At 41.9% G+C, this 18725-nt stretch overlaps 1 protein-coding gene across 9 annotated transcripts in view; it reads left to right on the top strand.

Moving 5' to 3' along the window:
- The first annotated feature begins 8175 nt into the window (after nucleotides 1–8175).
- The window catches only part of OS9 (OS9 endoplasmic reticulum lectin), a 29738-nt gene continuing 19188 nt past the window's right edge, over nucleotides 8176–18725 (top strand). For 5 of the 9 annotated variants that reach the window (XM_023210655.3, XM_023210657.3, XM_023210661.3 and 2 more), the window contains exons 1-5: nucleotides 8208–8544; nucleotides 8964–9140; nucleotides 10301–10364; nucleotides 10486–10562; nucleotides 10799–10897. In XM_023210655.3, the coding sequence (XP_023066423.2) occupies nucleotides 8383–8544; nucleotides 8964–9140; nucleotides 10301–10364; nucleotides 10486–10562; nucleotides 10799–10897 (579 nt within the window). In that variant the 5' untranslated portion in view covers nucleotides 8208–8382. Of the gene's footprint in view, nucleotides 8545–8963; nucleotides 9141–10300; nucleotides 10365–10485; nucleotides 10563–10798; nucleotides 10898–18725 lie in introns of all 9 variants that reach the window. The other 4 variants (XM_023210659.2, XM_023210660.2, XM_023210658.2 and 1 more) reach the window with 1 other exon arrangement.

The following is an 18725-nucleotide window of genomic DNA, read 5'->3' on the forward strand; positions in this document are numbered from 1 at the left end:
CTAGTTCTGTGAAGAATGACGATGGTATTTTTATGGGAATTGCATTGAATCTGTACATTGTTTTGGACAGTGTAGTCATTTTCACAGTTGAATCTACCTATCTGTGAGCATGGGATATAGTTCCATTTGTTTGTGTCATCTATGATTTTGATTTCTTTCAGCTGTATTTCGTAGCTTTCCTTGTAGAGATCTCTCACCTCCTTGGTTAAATATATTCCTAAGTATTTTATTTTTTTTGCAGCTGTTGTAAAGGGATTGAGTTCTTGATTTGATTCTCAGCTTGGTTGTTGGTGTGGTGTATGGATAGGATCATATACCTAGAAAACCCTAAAGACTCATCCAGAAAGCTCCTAGATCTGATAAATGAATTCAGTAAAGTCTTATTTTTAATTTAAAATTTTATACCTTTTATTTCTGGAGCCTCTATCTTTAAATGTGCTACGTTATTGTTTATTTATTCCTTATTTCTTTAGTTTTCTGTTTTTCAATATATTCTTGTTTCTCTTTTATTTCTTTAAACAGAGTAAGTGTAATGATTTTAGAATCTGTATCAGATAATTACAATATCTAAAGTCTTTCGGGCTCAGTTTTTGCTGTTGTTATTTCTTCTCATTCTTATTTATGAGGTCTCCTCGTGTGTTTGTGGGGGGGTGTGTGTGTGTATGAACTACTAATTTTCTTTGGAAAATGACTTCTAGGAGTTCTTTGGTGGTAGGATGAAAAGACATTTTTCTAGTGTGTATTTGGATTTGTTTCTGCCACATGCCTGGGCACATTATACTCACCTCTTCAAGACCACTTCAAACTAAATGTACAAATTAAGTAGATTTTTTTGTCTGTCTGTTTTTAAACTACCTGAATCTGAAATTACACTGAAAATTTCTTTAAGGGCCCATTTGTGGTCACAAATTCCTCTGCTCTGATACCAAGGTAGCTTTTGTTGTGGTTCCCTGAGAATGGGGAGGTAAGGGAAGATTCACTATGGAGGGAATCTTCTCTCAGACTCTTCACCCTGGTGAATCTTCTGTCCCTTCCTCTAGAAAATGAAGCTCAAGTCTGCATATGTGGTAGATGCCCTCCAAGCAAATGTGACTGCTGTTTTGAATACTTCTTTAGGTTTCTGACCCCCTTTATATTTTGGCCTGTTGATTCTTTACTGTCTTCTTGGCTCTACCATGCTTTTAAGAAGGTATTTCCATTTTCCCCAGCATTTTTTAGTTGTTTTTTTGTGGGAGTATCAATTGAATACCTAACCTACTATATTGAAGAAAACAGAAATCTGTTTAGCTTTTCCAATACAGTCTTTTATTTTTATAGAATTAATCATTGTTTTTTATCCTCCTTAGCTTTCTACCAACTTGCCACTAATATATCTGCAAACTCTTCTCATGCAAATCTCTTCTCCCTAAGTTCAAATGCATTAGGTAGTCTTTGTATTTCTTAAAGAAATCACTCTCAAACCCTTCTGAACTGCTCTAATTTTGATGAATTGATCTCTAGTCCTGCCATACAACTTGGCATTTCCCTTCACCATTGTCCTGGAGATTCCTTTGGTCTCTTTTGTGCTGGATCTCATTTCTTGGACTTCATGCATTTCTTTCTCTCTCTCTCTTTTTTTTTTTCAACTGACTAATTCGTCTTGGCATAATAAATCCTCTATCTTTTGAAAAGCAGTGCATGGAATAGCAATACTTTGAGAACTTGCATGTCTGAAATCGTTTTTATTCTGGATTCACAATTAAATTATAGTCTGATTCAACATAGTAGAAGTTCTAGCCAGAGCAATCAGGCAAGAGAGAAAGAAATAAAAGGCATCTAAACTAGAAAAGAGGAAGTCAAATTATCCCTGTTCACTGATAATATGATTTTTTTTTTTTTTTTTTGAGATTGAGTTTCGCTCTTGTTGCCCAGACTGGTGTGCAATGGCGCCATCTTGGCTCACCACAACCTCTGCCTCCCGGGTTCAAGCGATTCTCCTGCCTCAGCCTCCCAAGTAGCTGGGATTGCAGGCATGTGCCACCATGCCCGGCTAGTTTTGTATTTTTAGTAGAGATGGGGTTTCTCCATGTTGGTCAGGCTGATCTTGAACTCCCGACCTCAGGTGATCTGCCCACCTTGGCCTCCCAAAGTGCTGGGATTACAGGCGTGAGCCACCGCGCCCAGCAATATGATCTTATATCTACAAAATCCTGAAGACTCCAACAAAAAAAACTCTTAGATTTGATCAATTAATTCAGTAAAGTTTCAGGATACAAAATAAATGCACAAAAATCAAGAGTGTTTCTAATCAGTAACAATGTTCTAGCTGCGAATGAAATCAAGAAGGCGATCTCATTTACAATAGCTACCAAAAAATAAAATATCTAGGAATATATTAACCAAAGAGGTAAAAGAATTCTATAAGAAAAACTACAAAACACTGACGAAAGAAATTGTAGGTGACATAAACAAAATAAATAAATACACACAAGCATACATACATGGGAAAGAATATCCTTTTCAACAAATGGTATAAACAGTGCTGGGGAAATTGGATTGCCATGTGCAGAAGAATGCAACTGGACCCCTATCTTTTACTACATGCAAAAATCAACTCACAATGGACTAAAGACTTAAATGTAAGACCTGAAACTTTAAAAATACTAGCCAAAAACCTAGGGAAAACTCTTCTGGACATTGGCTTAGGAAAATAATTCATAACTAAGACCTCAAAAGCACAGGCAACAAAAAACAAAAATAGGCAAATGGGACTTAATTAAACTACAAAGCTTCTGCCTAGCAAAAGAAATAGTCAACAGAATGAACAGACAACCTGCAGAATGGGAGAAACTATTTGCAAAATATACATCTAACAAGGGTGTAATGTCAGAATATAAAAGGAACCAAAACTCGACAAAAATCTGAAATAACTCCATTAAAAGTGAACAAAGGTTATGAATAGACTTTTTTTTCCAGAAAGACAATACAAATGACCAAGAAATGTATGAAAAAATGCTCAATATCACTAATCATCAGAGAAATGCAAATTAAAACCACAATGAGATACCATCTTGCAACAGTCAGAATGGCTATTACGGAAAAGTCAAAAAATAACATGTTGGTGAGGATATGAAGAAAAGAGAACACTTAAACACTGTTGGTGGGAATGTAAATTTAGTACAACCTATATGGAAAAGAATGGAGGTGTCTCAATGAACTAAAAAATAGAATTACCACTTGATCCCGCAATCCCATTACTGGGTATCTACCCAAGGAAAATAAATTATTATATCAAAAAGATACTGGTATTTGTATGTTTACTGCAACACTATTCACAATAGCAAAGATATGGAATCAACCTAAGTGTATATCAATGGATGACTGGTTAAAGAAAATGTGGTATATATACATACAATGAAATACTGTTCAGCCATAAAAAAGAATGAAATCTGTCTTTTGCATAAACATGGATGGAATGGGAGACCATTATCTTAAGTGAAACAAGTCAGACACAGAAAGACAAATGTTGCATGTTCTCACTTATAAGTGGGAGCTAAACAATGTGTACACATGGACATAGAGTGTAGAATAATAGACAATGGAGACTCAGAAGGATGATGGAGTTTGAGGGGGCTAGATGATGAGAAATTACTTAATGGGTACAATACACATTGTCTGGGTAATGGGTACCCTAAAAGCCCTGACTTCACCACTACACAATCTATGCATGTAACAAAATTGCACTTGTATTCCACAAATTTAAATCAAAATAATGTTGAATCAACAAACATTTTAGTTTGGTGGAGTATAGAATTATAGGTTGGAAATAATTTCCCTAAAAATTTTGAAGGTATTTTATATTATTTTCTAGCTCCCAATGTATTTTTTCTTTTTTAAGAGACAGGGTCTCACTCTGTCACCCAGGCTAGTTGTGTACCGTGGCATGTTCATGGCTGACTGCAGCCTTGACCTCCTGGGCTCAAGTAATACTCCTACCTCAGCCTCCCAAGCAGCTGGGATCACAGGCACTCACTACCATGCCCTGCTATTTTTTTATTTTTATTTTTTTGTAAAGATGGAGTCTCTCTATGTTGTCCTGGCTGATCTCAAACTCTTGGGCTCAAGTGATCCTCCCATCTTGGCCTCCCAAAGTGCTGGGATTACAGGAGTGAAGCACCACACCCAGCCCTCCCAATATTGATGAGTTTGTAAGCCCAATGCTGTTCTGATTCCTTTTTTATTTTAATTTAAAAAATTGTATTTTAAATTTGTGTTGGCACACAGTGGTGTATATATGTATATATTTATGGGGTACATGAGATACTTTGATACAGACATACAATAAATAATAATCACATCACGAAAAATGGAGTATCCAGCTGGGTGCGTTGGCTCATGCCTGTAATCCCGGCACTTTAGGAGGCCGAGACGGGCGGATCATGAGGTCAGGAGATCGAGACCATCCTGGCTAACACGGTGAAACTCCGTCTCTACTAAAAATACAAAAAATTAGCCGGGTGTGGGCACCTGTAGTCCCAGCTACTCAGGAGGCTGAGGCAGGAGAATGGCGTGAACCCAGGAGGGGGAGCTTGCAGTGAGCTGAGATCATGCCACTGCACTCCAGCCTGGGCAATAGAGCGAGACTCTGTCTCAAAAAAAAAAAAAAAAAAAAAAGAAAAATGGAGTATCCATCCCCTCAAGAATTTATCCTTTGTGTTACAAACAATCCAATTATACTCTTTATTTTAAAATGTACAATTATTATTGACTATAGTTACCCTGTTATGCTATCAAATACTAGGTGTTTTTCATTATTTCTATGTTTTGTACCCATTAGCCATCCCCACTTCTCCCCAACCCCACACTACCCTTCCCAGCATTTGGTAACAATCCTTCTACTCTCTATCTCTGTGAATTCAACTGCTTTGAATTTAGCTCTCAAAAATAAGTGAGAACATGTGAAGTTTGTCTTTCTGTTACTGGCTTATTTCACTTGACATAATGACCTCCAGATCCATCCATGTTGTTGCAAGTGACAGGATCTCATTCTTTTTCATGGCTAAATAGTAAGTACTCCTATGTGTATATGCACTATATTTTTAAAATCCATCTGTTGATGGACACTTAGGTTGCCTCCAAATCTTAGCTATTGTGAATGGTGCTGCAACAAAAATGGGAGTACAGATATCATTTCGATATACTGATTTCCTTTCTGTTGAGTATATACCCATCAGTGGGATTGCTGAATTTTATGGTAGCTCTATTTTTAGTTTTTTGAGGAAACTCCAAACTGTTTTCCATAGTGGTTGTACTAATTTACATTCACACCCACAGTGTACAAGGGTTCCCTTTTCTCCATGTCCTCTCGAATATGTGTTATTGCCTATCTTTTGGGTAAAAGCCATTTAAACTGGAGTGAGATGATATCTCATTGTAGTTTTGATTTGCATTTCTCTGATGATCAATCATGTTGAGTACCTTTTCATACACCTGTTTGCCATTTGTATGTCTTCTTTCGAGAATGTCTATTCAGATCTTTTGCCCATTTTAAAATCAGATTATTAGATTTTTTTCTTTTGTTTGTGCTCCTTATATATTCTGGTTATTACTCTCTTGTCAGATGAGTAGTTTGCAAGTATTTTCTCCCATTCTGTGGGTTGTCTCTTCACTTTGTTGATTGTTTTCTTTGCTGTGCAGAAGCTTTTTAACTTGATGTGATTCTATTTGTCCATTTTTGTTTTGGTTACCTGTGCTTGTAGGGTATCTCAAGAAATTTTTGCCCAGGCCAATGTCCCAGAGAGGCTCCTCAATGTTTTCTTACAGTAGTTTAATAGTTTCAGGTCATAGATGTATGTCTTTAAGCCATTTTGATTTGATTTTTATGTATGGCAAGAGATAGGAGTCAAGTTTTATTCTTCTGCATACGGATATCTAGTCTTCCCTGTACCATTTATTGAAGAACTGTCTTTCCTCTAGTGTCTGTTCTTGGCACCTTTGTCAAAAATGAGTTCACTACAGATATATGGACTTGTTTCTGGATTCTGTATTCCTTTCCATTGGTCTGTGTCTATTTTTATGCCAGTACCATGCGGTTTTGGTTATTATAGCTCTGTAGTATAATTTGAAGTCGGGTAATGTGATTCCTCTAGTTTTGTTCTTTTTTCTCAGGATAGCTTTGGCTATTCTAGGTCTTTTGTGGTTCCATTCTAGGTCTTTTAGGGTTGTTTTTTCTATTTGTTAAGAATGTCATTGGTATTTTGATAGGGATTGCATTGAATCTATAGATTGCTTTGAGTATTAATGGTGCTCTGATTCTTAATCCTAATGCTGTTCTGATTTTTAAAAAATTTATTAACAAAGCAACAATATGAAGTCACATGTTCTGATTTTTTGTCTGTGTATGCAACTTGTTCTTTTTTTCTGGAAGCTTTTAGAATTGTTTCTCTGTGTCCAGTGCACTGAGATTCTATAATGATGTGTCTTGGTGTGGGTTTGATTTGTTTTTCTGGATACTTAGGGTGCCCGTTCAATTTGGAGACTCTGTTCTTCAGTTTGGGTTAGTCCTTTTAAATAATTTTTTTGATGATTTCTTCGCTTCTGATTCTCTGTTCTCTTTCTGGAACTCTAATTTAGAACTCTTATTTCGTCCAGACCTTCTGGACTGATCCTTTAATTTTTATGTTTTCTCCTAAAGTAGAACAAATTTGATCTTCTTCAACTTTATCCTCCAGTCTTTGTATAGAATTTTTATTTCTGTAACACGGTTTTAGTTTCCAAGAGCTCTTTTTGCTTATCCAAATAGTAGTTACTCTCAAGTAGTTTCCTGTTGTTATTTTATGAATGCACTATAATATCTCTTTGAGAAGTCTGATGATGGATTATTTTTAATGTTTTGTTGTTTTAGATGGAGTCTAGCTCTGTGGCCCAGGCTGGAATGCAGTGCCGCAATCTCAGCTGAAGGCAACTTCCGCCTCCCAGGTTCAATCAATTCTTCAGCCTCAGCCTCCTGAGTAGCTACAGGTGCGTGCCACCATGCCCAGCTAATTTTCGTATTTTTAGTAAATACGGGGTTTCACCACGTTAGCCACGCTGGTCTTGAACTCCTGACCTCAAGTGATCCGCCCACCTCGGCCTCCCAAAGTTTTGGGATTACAGGCATGAGCCACCGTGCCTGGCCAATTTTTAAATGTTTTATTTTTGGTGTTTTTTTTTCCCCACTCCGTTGCAATTTATGTTTCCTCTCATTTACTTTTTCCTTCTTGTTTGTTTTTGTTTCTTACTTGTATATTAAAGTCCTTCCTTAAACGTCTAATGATCTCTGGCTATTTATTTTGAAGAGTAAGAACACTAAAACGCTGATTGGAAAGTGAAATGAGGGCTGGGGCACCTCGGCCAAAGTCTTACATGTGGAATTCATTATAATTATCTATATCATTAAGAGAATTCTGATGAGGGTATCTTTGGGATTTTTCTTTGGAGCTGGTGAGATTCCCCAGAGAGGATTTTCCAAAGGTGTAATCAGGCTCTTGTTTACCTTTGTTTTGTAATCAATATTCTCAAGTTTGTTAAAAGTTATCATTCTTCGGTTTGATTTCCAGCTTCCAAAATTGCTGTTGTTGTCTCCTTTCCCTTTCTTACGGCCTGGAGAGTAATACATAATTCCACCTTTAACTGGAAGCCCCTGTATGTATGTATGTATGTACTCACTTATTTGAGACCGGGTTTCGCTGTGTTGTGCAGGCTGCACTTGAACTCCCGGGCTCGGGAGATACTCCTGCCTCAGCTTCCGGAGTCGCTGATACGACAGGTGCGTGCCACCGCGTCTGACTGCCCGCATTATTTCTCTAGGATAGTTTTTTTGGAGGTCAACTGCAGGATCGTACAGGAAGATTTTGACACAAATTTTCTTATTGCCCCAAAGCAATATGTATATATGAAAAGAGGTAAGCGTCTGTATAATAATTATTTGTTTTGCAACAAGCATTGAATAACTTTCACGGGCACTGCGCAAGCTATCTATCTGCCTCAATACTCCGCCCAGCGGTGGGCAGGTAGAAACATCTGAAAAAGCAATGAGATGCGCATGACATTTGGGCGAAGACAGAGGGCAAACATAAAAGGGCCAAGCGCATAGACCACGCCTCTGAAATTGGGGTAGGCGAGAGGGGTTTGATCTTGTCGATGACTGGCTGGTCTCTGACCAATCACGGACAGCAATTGATTTTTCTAATCATCGTAATCCACCTCCCCGGGGCCTTGAAGCCACGTTTACAAATAGGAATAGGGTACGTGGGAGGGATAGAACGTACAGCCAATAATATCATGTGGCGCCGATGGGCGTGTTGAGGCCGTTGCCAGGCTTAGGGCGGAAACAGATTCTCCGGCTAAGAAGGGGAACGAAAGATGGCGGCGGAAACGGTGCTGTCCAGTGTGTTAGGACTGCTGCTTCTGGGACTCCTGTTACCCGCAAGTCTTAGTGGCGGTGTTGGGAGCCTGAACCTGGAGGAGCTGAGTGAGATGCGTTATGGGATCGAGATCCTGCCGTTGCCTGTCATGGGAGGGCAGGTGAGAGGCGTATAAGGGGCGAGGGTCCGGGCAGAAGAGGAAGCGGGTAAGAGATAGAGGAAGAAGGGCAGCTCACAAGTCTGGGGCTGGAGCCTACGGGAAATCGGGAAGAGTAGGTATTGCTTTTACGGTGACCCCTGGGGATCGCAGACTGAGACCCATTCTCTAGGGGCCAGGAATTGGGAGAGGTGGGGCTTCCCGCTGTCAGGTCTCAGTTTACTATCGAAACACCCGGACTCCGTTCCCGTGGAGAAATGGGAGCGCCCTCTCGCCTCACCCACTAAATACAGCTGGAGAGCTTGTGGCTTGTTCTGTCTTCGACTGAGCTCTTCCCCAGGGTCTGAAGAGGGATTTCGTTGTTTTCCCTGATCCCAGCCTTTCTTTGCTTCCTTGCCCCCCGACCCTCCCTTCTTTCCCAGAGCCAATCTTCGGACGTGGTGATTGTCTCCTCTAAGTACAAACAGCGCTATGAGTGTCGCCTGCCAGCTGGAGCTATTCACTTCCAGCGTGAAAGGGAGGAGGAAACACCTGCTTACCAAGGGCCTGGGATCCCTGAGTTGTTGAGCCCAATGAGAGATGCTCCCTGCTTGCTGAAGGTGAAAGGGACTGGGTTAGATAGAATGAGGGCTTGGGACCTAGCAGTTCATCCGAGAACTGGAGTCCAGTGAATGAGGCAGGATCTAGGGGACCTGTAGTGGTTAAGGAGACCACTGGAGGAGTAGACAGATTACACGGACAGGAAAGAAGCAAAGCATCCTGCAACCATTGATGACACTTTGCTGAATGTAGGAACAGGTTAGGATAGATCTCAGAAAAGGCCGGGCGCGGTGGCTCACGCCTGTAATCCCAGCACTTTTGGAGGCCAAGGCGGGCGGATCACGAGGTCAGGAGATCGAGACCACGGTGAAACTCCGTCTCTACTAAAAATACAAAAATAAAAATTAGCTGGGCGTGGTGGCGGGCGCCTGTAATCCCAGCTACTTGGGAGGCTGAGGCAGGAGAATGGCGTGAACCCAGGAGGTGGAGCTTGCAGTGAGCCGAGATCGCGCCACTGCACTCCAGCCTGGGCGACAGAGTGAAACTCTCTCAAAAAACAAAAAACAAAAAGAAGATCACAGAAAAGGACTAAAGCAAGACTGAGGGTCTGCGTCGGGTAGGAGGAGTACTTCCTTAAGTCTACCTGCTGAAGTCACCCCCTGCTCTATCACTCCGCTCCAGTATCCAATTTTATTTTTGTCGTAGCACTTTTCATGATCTGAAATCATATTAACTGAATCAGTTTGTTAATTTTCGGTCTGAATCCCAGCATTAGAATGTAAACTCCATGAGGTCAAATAATTTATCTTGTTCATAGTTGTATTCCCAGTGGCCAGAACAGTGCAAGGAATGTCCAAGAAGTTCAATTAATATTTAATTTTGGGTTCTTCTATGTTTTCCTAATATGATTGCTTCAGGGATACCATAATTTCTTATCTTTATGGAGGGGAAATAAGGATTTAAAAAATCTTTTAAGAGGGAGGAATGGAAAGACCACAAGTGGAAAACAGACTTTAGAGATAACTCTCTACGTCACAGAAGGAAAGCAGCCCTCCCTCCCTCCTTACTGAAAGTCTGGAGAATTGAGAGTGGAAGTGAAGGGAAGAGAATTGAGTGTGAAAGTAGATGAGAGGCTATGTGTCTTGGAGCCAGGAGACTCTGATTCCAATAAAAGACGTCTGCACCCCATCCCCCTGATTGTTTAATTTTTAATTGTCAGACAAAGGACTGGTGGACATATGAATTCTGTTATGGACGCCACATCCAGCAATACCACATGGAAGGTAACTCCCTCCTATGTTTTCCTTAAGCCCTTAGCATCATATCATTGAAGGTAACCTGCCTCCCCAGTTCCCTCCTACTCCTCTTAGGAGTAACAGTGCTTCTCTGTGGCTTCTCTTGCAGATTCAGAGATCAAAGGTGAAGTCCTCTATCTTGGCTACTACCAATCGGCCTTCGACTGGGATGATGAAACAGCCAAGGTGGCAAGAGTGTGGGATTCAGGGAGAAGGGGTTCTGGCCACCGGCTGAAAGCCCTGACAAGAAGGGGAGGGTCAAGATTAGCTGATCTGTTTCTTGGGGCTTGGTGGCCATTAGGACAAAGTTTCCTGGGGCCTGGGGGCACAGGCCATTCTTTTGTCTCTTTGGGGACGCAGTGTCATCCTTCCTCTTTGCTGTCTTTCTCATATCCCCCACTCCTGCCTCATGTCTTCTCCAGGCCTCCAAGCAGCATCGTCTGAAACGCTACCACAGCCAGACCTATGGCAATGGGTCTAAGTGCGACCTCAATGGGAGGCCCCGAGAGGCCGAGGTTCGGGTGAGTCTTGAGAGAGGGAAGTTGACACTCCCATAGGGACAGTTCAGATTCTAAGGGAAGAGAATTGCATCTTATAGTCAGGGGGCTCCCTCCCAGATTTAAAACATATTTCCAGCAGGGCACGGTGGCTCATGCCACCAGCACTTTGGGAGGCCGAGGTGGGCAGATCACCTGAGGTCAGGAGTTCAAGACCAGCCTGACCAATATGGTGAAACCCCATCTCTTCTAAAAATACAAAAATTAGCTGGGTGTAGTAGCGGGTGCCTGTAGTCCCAGCTACTCGGGAGGCTGAGACAGGAGAATTGCTTGAACCAGGAAGGCAGATGTTGCAGTGAGCCGAGGTTGTGCCACTGTGCTCCAACCTGGGTGACAAAGCGAGACTCTGTCTCAGAAAAGAAAAAAAAAATAGCAAAAACACATTATTTCCAAGCCGGGCGCAGTGGCTCATACCTGTAATCCCAGCACTTTGGGAGGCCAAGGCAGGTGGATCACCTGAGGTCAGGAGTTCAGGAGCAGCCTGGCAAACATGGCAAAACCCTGTCTCTACTAAAAATATAAAAATAAGCCGGCCATGGCTGTGGGCACCCTGTAATCCCAGCTACTTGGGAGGTTGAGACAGGACAATAACTTAAACCTGGGAGGCGGAGGTTGCAGTGAGGCGAGATCGCGCCATTGCACTCTAGCCTAGGTGACTAGAGCGCAACCCTGTCTCAAAATAAAATAAAACGTGTTTCCAGCTGCCATGTGGACATCATTACCTAGATATTCAGAGGCACTTCAAGTCAACATTTCCCAGATCCTCTTCTCCATACCCCCAACCACACTTTTCCTACATTTCTCCTTTTTGTTGCCTCAGCAATAAACCTGAGTGCCATGCTTGACTCTTTCTTCTCCCCTGCATTGTCCCTCCTTTTGTTTATTTAATGGCTTTTCAGTGAGGTCTTGCTGTATATGCAGGGATTAGGCTGGGCTCTGGGGATACCATGGTGAGCAAATGTGCAGCCCCTGTCCTCACAGGCTGCATTAGAGGGGAAGACAGAATCATAGAAATGAGTCTATGATTATCAACTAAGAAGTGAGATGAAGGAAAGGAATCTATCTAGCTCTCTCAGAGTAAATAAAGCCCGTTTTTCCTACTTCTAGATATCTCTCAAAACTCTCCTATGCTTTTGTGTGGTCGGTACCTTCACTCTTGCCTGCATCCCTGCGAACAGCTTCTTTACAAGTGCCTCTCGTCTAGTGGTCCTTAGCTGAGTGGAGGCAGGCAAATATAGAATGCAAAAAGTTCCTTGGGTCATTCTCATGTATTCATAAATATACACACCTGTAAAGAATTACATGACACCTGTCAGAGTTATCTTTCCATAATGCAGATTTGTACCTGCAGTTGTGTGCTGGTAAGTGTTGGACACCCAGATCTTTGTGGGTGTGGGAGGGAAGCCCTGATTTGTAATGTTTGCCAATATCTGTGGTAAAAATACTCCTGTGATGCCCAAGTCAAATGATGTTAATTGTCTTGCAACATTCTCCAAAACTTACCAGTTGGCTCCAACACACCTGTAAGTCTGCATCACTTCTTCGTTCAGTCCTGAAAAACCTTCAGTGATTCTGCCTTGCACAAAGGCTAAGATCCAAATGTTTCAGCACAGACCAGGGTGGTAGCAGTGGAGGTGATGGGAAGTAGTTGGATTCTGGATATATTTTGAAGGTAGAGCCAATGAGATTTGTTGATGGTTTGGATGTGGGATAGAATCATGGATTACTTCAAGATTTTTGGCTTGAGCAACTGGAATGATGGAATTGTAATTTACTGAAGTGTGAAGGAAGAGGTTTGGGGGAGGAAATTAGGTTGGTTTTGGATATTGAAGGTTGAGATGCCTTTAGACATTCTAGTGGTGATGTCCAGTTGACAGTTGGCTCTGTGATTCTGGAATTCAGGGACAAGTTCTGGGATAGAGATATAAGTACTCATTGTATTTCTGCCACACTGGCCTTTTTCTGTCCTTCAAACCAGTGGGTCTCATTGTTCCCTCTGCCTGGAGCAGTCTCCTGCAGATGTTTGAATGATCGGCCCCATCCCCTCATTCAGGTTATATTCAAGTGACAACTCCCAGGGAACCTAACATAAGCAAACAGACACACATACACACACCTGCACCTATTGCTCCTGTCCGGGTAAGCATCCACAGTGTTCTGCATTCTTCAAAGCATGTATCATTACTTGAAATTACTGTATTTGTTTAAGTTTAATTTCTGTCTTCCCTCACTAAGATAAGCTCTGGGAAGGCAGGGATGATGTCTGTCTTGTTTTCTGCTGTATCCACAGCTACTGGAACAGTGCTTTGCTCAAATAGGTACCTGGTAATTATTCAATGAATGAATGAAATGAATGACAAGCCAATTCTAATGTCACCTTTCTTGATTAATGCAGAAAATTAGTTAGTTGTGTTCCTTCAGCACTTAATAATACAAGCATCCATATTCCTGTATACCCACAAGCATCCAAACATGTATATAATCCATTATAGCACTTACTTCATTGTATTCTAGTTATTCCTTTGAGTGTTTGTATCTTCAGTTAGCCAAGAACTGAGGTCAAGACTGCATAGCTTCCTCATATCTGGTGAACATATGCTCTGTGCCAAGCACTAATAGAAACTAGGAACAAAAAGGTGGACGAGACGTAGTTTTGCTTTCAGGAGACATGTTAAATGAACAGCCACAACAAGCAGGATAAATGCCATGAGCAATGAAGTGCAGCCTGCAGGGGAGCACACAGTCAGGACGGAGTCCAGGGTAAAAAGGAGGCCTCTTGGGAAAAGTGACCTTTGAACTGACGTTGGAAGATGAGGAGTTAGACTAGCAGATGGAGAGGATGGCATGGGGAAGAAGAGGGCATTCCAAATGGAAGGTGCGCTAAGTGCAAAAGGCCTGGAGACAAGAGGCAATGGCCTATCCCAGGAACTGACAGATATTCACAGGGACTGATGGGGATAATCATGGGAAGAGGAGTATAGGAGATGAGTCTGGGCAGTTGGTAGGGGACAGGTCACGAAGGGCTCTGTAGCTATGATGAGGAGTTTAGACAATCCAAGAGACAGTGGTTGGAGGAGGCAATGAGGTATTTGAAGCAGAATGATGACATATTCAGGTTTGGATTTGAAGGCCCACTCTAGCTGGAGTATAGCAAAGATTGAGAGCTCACTTAGGCAGCTGCAGTAATCCAGGTATGAAATAAAAGTGGCCGGGGGATGAAGAAATGTGAATATTTGGAGAGAGATTTAGGGGGCAAAATCAATAGAGTAAAAAGGAGTCAAGAATGATTTCCAGGCTTCTGGCTTGTGCAGTTAGATAGATGGTGATTCGTGTTACTGAGATAGGTATAATGGGAACAGGAGTAGGTGTGATGAAGGAAAATGGTGAGGTGATCAGGTAGAGATTTCCAAGGAGGCTGTGGATCTCTGGGTCTGGAGTTCAGCAGAGGGATCTGAATTGAAACCAGAGGTGGGGAGTCATCCTCATATCAGCTATAACTGAAGCCAAAGTATGGATGAAATATCCCCCAAGGAAACAGTATCTAATGAGAAAAATGGGACAGAACTTCAAGGAAGCCAATATTGAGAGCATGGGAAGAAGAGGGTTTTGCCAGAAGGGGCCAGAGAGGAGGCTATGGTGACATGGAAATGAGGAAGGACATATCTCAAGGGGAAATTGGTCCATGGTGTTGGCTGTGCCTGAACCTTCAAGGAAGAGGAGGATTAAAAACTGCTTGTAGGCACTCATAGTCATTATTATTTTAATAAAGGCAAAACATATACATGGAAATAAAAAAATCAGACAGTAGAGAAGAGAGCCAGATGGAAAGTATAAATTCTCTACTCCCAGGCACTCCTGACCAGTCCTTTGGTTGGACTTGATAGAGGTCATTGGTGATCTTTGCTAGGGCAATTTGAGCAGAGTGGTGAAGAGGAGGTGTTGAGAAAAGTGGTGAAAAAGTGGAACTCAGCAGGGCATGGTGGCTCATGCCTGTAATCCCAGCACTTTGGGAGGCCAAGGTAGGCAAATCACTTGAGGTCAGGAGTTCGAGAACAGCCTGGCCAATATGGTGAAGCCCCATGTCTAGTAAAAATACAAAATTAGCTGGGTGTGGTGGTGGGTGCCTGTAATGCCAGCTACTTGGGAAGCTGAGGCAGGAGAATTGCTTGAACCCAGGAGGCAGAGGTCGCAGTGAGCTGAGATCACGCCATTGTGCTCAAGCCTGGATGACAGAGTGAGACTCTGTCTCAAAGGAAAAGAATGGAAATCTTTGAAGAAGTTTGGCTATGAAGGAGAGATAAAAGGTAAGCATTAGTGAGAGGTGCTGGGGGATTGAGAGAGGGGGCATTCTGTGGTTGGTGTGTGTTTTAAGATGGAACAGATTAGAACATGTTGAAGGCTGTTGGGTGGATGTTAGTGGAGAGGAGGAGAGGGAGGTGAAGATACAGTAGAGAGAATGAGAAAAGAATATGGACAGGGCTGGGATGCAGAATCCTGGGAGAGCAATTTGCCTCAAAAGAAAGGTCTAGGCCGGGCACGGTGGCTCAAGCCTGTAATCCCAGCACTTTGGGAGGCCGAGACGGGCGGATCATGCGGTCAGGAGATCGAGACCATCCTGGCTAACACAGTCTCTACTAAAAAAAAAAATACAAAAAACTAGCTGGGTGAGGTGGCGGGCGCCTGTAGTCCCAGCTACTCGGGAGGCTGAGACAGGAGAATGGCATAAACCTGGGAGGCGGAGCTTGCAGTGAGCTGAGATCTGGCCACTGCACTCCAGCCTGAGCGACAGAGCGAGACTCCGTCTCAAAAAAAAAAAAAAAGGAAGGTCTAGGGTTGTAACTGGAAGTGTATTTGCTAATGAGTCTGGAGGTTTTGGTGGCAGAAAGTTGAGGCCATTCCTATCTGGTTGCTTCTAGTTTTCAGTTCTTATGCCACTTGCCTAGGTGATCAAGTAAAGCCCCTACTCCAGGGCAGGCACTGTGACATGTTGCTGGCCTGATGCCTCCTCAATAGGAACAGCGTGCATGTTGTTTGTTGAAAGTGCAGTCTCTGTGGGGCTAGGGAACAACTGGTTAGCTATGTGGAATTAAATAAATTTCTATTTATTGGTGTGTGTTTTAAGATGCAACAGACTAGAATATTTTGAAGGCTGTTGGGGGCATGTTAGTGAAGAGGAGGAGAGGGAGCTCAAGGTATAGTAGAAAGAATGAGAAAAAAATGTGGACAGGGCTGGGATGCAGAACCCTGGGAGAGCAATTTGCCTCAAAAGGAAGATCTAGGGTAGTAGGCCAATTCAATTCTTATAAAGTAAAATTCTAGAGATATCAAAGTTTTAAGTTGTAAAACATACAATTATACAAAAAAAAAATGTCATAGAGACCCATAAATTCACTGCCAAGTTAAACAGATGTTAATGTTTTACCTGATTTGCTTCAGATCTCTGGTTTTAAAAAAGGAATAAAATACTTATGCTAATAGCTAAAGCCCACCTTCATATTTAATCACTCTCCGTCCTTACCAGAAACAACCACAACCCTCACTACGCTTGTTTTGTATTTTTATTAATGGTATATATGTATTACAGACAATAGATAGTGTTTTGTGTTTTAAAATTATACATCAGGAGTATCAACTTGTTTTTTTCACTGATCAGTGTGCTTGCCATTCCATGGCATGACATGGAGCTCTGATTGAGTGATTTTTTTTTTTTTTTTTGGAGACAAAGTCTCACTCTGTCACCCAGGCTGGAGTACAGTAGCGCAATCTAGGCTCACTGCAACCTCTGCCTCCTGGGTTCAAGCGATTCTGCTGCCTCAGCCTCCTGAGTAGCTGGGACTATAGGCACCCGCCACCATGCCCAGCTAAGTTTTGTATTTTTAGTAGGGAAGGGGTTTCACCATGTTGGCCAGGCTGGTCTTGAACTCCTGACCTCAAGTGATCCACCTGCCTCGGCCTCCCGAAGTGCTGGGATTACAGGTGCGAGCCACCATGTCCAGCCTGGTTGAGTGGTTTTAATGTCTATATTGTGTTTCATTGCTTACTTACCCATTCCTCTGTTGATAAACAGTTGGGTTTCAACTCTAATGCCCTTATACACAGTGCTGCAATGGAGGTCTTATTGTGAGTGTACAAGAATTTTTCCAGGGAAATACCTAGAAAGTAGAATCACTGGGTTACAGGAATGTTTGTTATTGGTGAATTCAATTTTTTGTTTGTTTGTTTTGTTTTGTTTTTCTGAGACAGAGTTTCACTCTTGTTGCCCAGGCTGGAGTGAAATGGCGCGATCTTGGCTCACTGCAACCTCTGCCTCCCAGGTTCAAGCAATTCTCCTGCCTCAGCCTCCAGACTAGCTGGGACTACAGGCACCCACCACCACGCCCAGCTAATTTTTGTATTTTTAGTGGAGACGGGGTTTCACCATGTTGGCCAGGCTGGTCTCAAACTCCTGACCTTGTGATCTGTCCACCTTGGCCTCCCAAAGTGCTGGGATGACAGGCATGAGCCACCATGCCTGGCCCTCAATTTTTTTAATGATTGAAAAAATATATAACCTAAAAGTTCATTCTAACAGTCTTTAAGTGTACAATTCAGTGGAATCACTCACAATGTTCTGTCACCATCACTACTATTTCTAAAACTTTTTTCATCATCCCAAATAAAAATAACTATTTCTCCCTCTCCCAGACTCTGTTCTACTTTCTGTCTGTATGAGTTTCCTGTTTGAGGTACTTTATATTAGTGGAATCATACAAGATTTGTCCTTTTGTGTCTGGCTTATTTCAGTTAGCATGGTGTTTTCAAGGTTCATCCATGTTGTAGCATATATCAGAATTTTATTCCTTTTTATGGTTTAATCATGTTCCATTGTCTGTATATACATTTTGTTTACCTATTTGTTGATGGATGGACACTTGGGTTGTTTTCTTCTTTTGGTTATTGTGAATAATGCTGCGATGAACATTGGTGTTCAAGTATCTGTTTGAGTCCTGTTTTCAGTTCTTTTGGGTCTGTACCTAGGAGTAGAATGTGCCTTATGGTAATTCTAGGTTTAATTTTTTGAGGAACTGCTGAACTGTTTTTCCATAGCAGCTGCATCATTTTACATTCCTAGTGGCAGTGCACAGGGTTCCAGTTTCTCCATGCTATCTTCATCACTTATTTTCCTTTCTTTTGTTTTCTTTTTCTTTTTTTTTCAGTAATAGCCATCTTAATGGGTGTGAAGTAGTACCTCATAGTGGTTTTTGATTTGCATTTCCCTAGTAACTAATGATGTTGAACATCTTTCATGTGCTTGGTGACCATTTGTATATCTTTTTTGGAGAAATGTCTATTCAAATCCTCTGCCCATTTTTGAATTGAGTTAGTTTTTCTTGGTGAGTTGTGAGAGTTCTTTATGTAATATATTCTGGATATTAATCCCTTATCAGATCTATGCTTTGTAAATCTTTTCTCCCATCCTGTGGCTGCCTTTTTACTATCTTTTGTTTTGCTTTGTTTTTTTGAGACAGAGTTTCACTCTTGTTGCCCGGGCTGGAGTGCAATGGCACAATCTCAGCTCACTGTGACCTTCGCCTCCCAGGTTCAAGTGATTCTCCTGCCTCAGCAGTGTCCGTTGGTGCACAAAAGCTTTTAATTTTGATTTCCAAGAGTTTTATAGTTTTAGCTCTTAAATTTAGGTCTTTGATTCATTTGAGGTTAATTTTTTTTTCTTAGAGATGGGGGTCTCGTTATGTTGCCCAGATTAGCCTCAAACTCCTGGGCTCAGGTAAGCTTCCTACTTCAGCTTCTGAAT

The sequence above is a fragment of the Piliocolobus tephrosceles genome, chromosome 10 (assembly GCF_002776525.5).
Source record: "Piliocolobus tephrosceles isolate RC106 chromosome 10, ASM277652v3, whole genome shotgun sequence".
NCBI classification, from domain to species: domain Eukaryota; kingdom Metazoa; phylum Chordata; class Mammalia; order Primates; family Cercopithecidae; genus Piliocolobus; species Piliocolobus tephrosceles.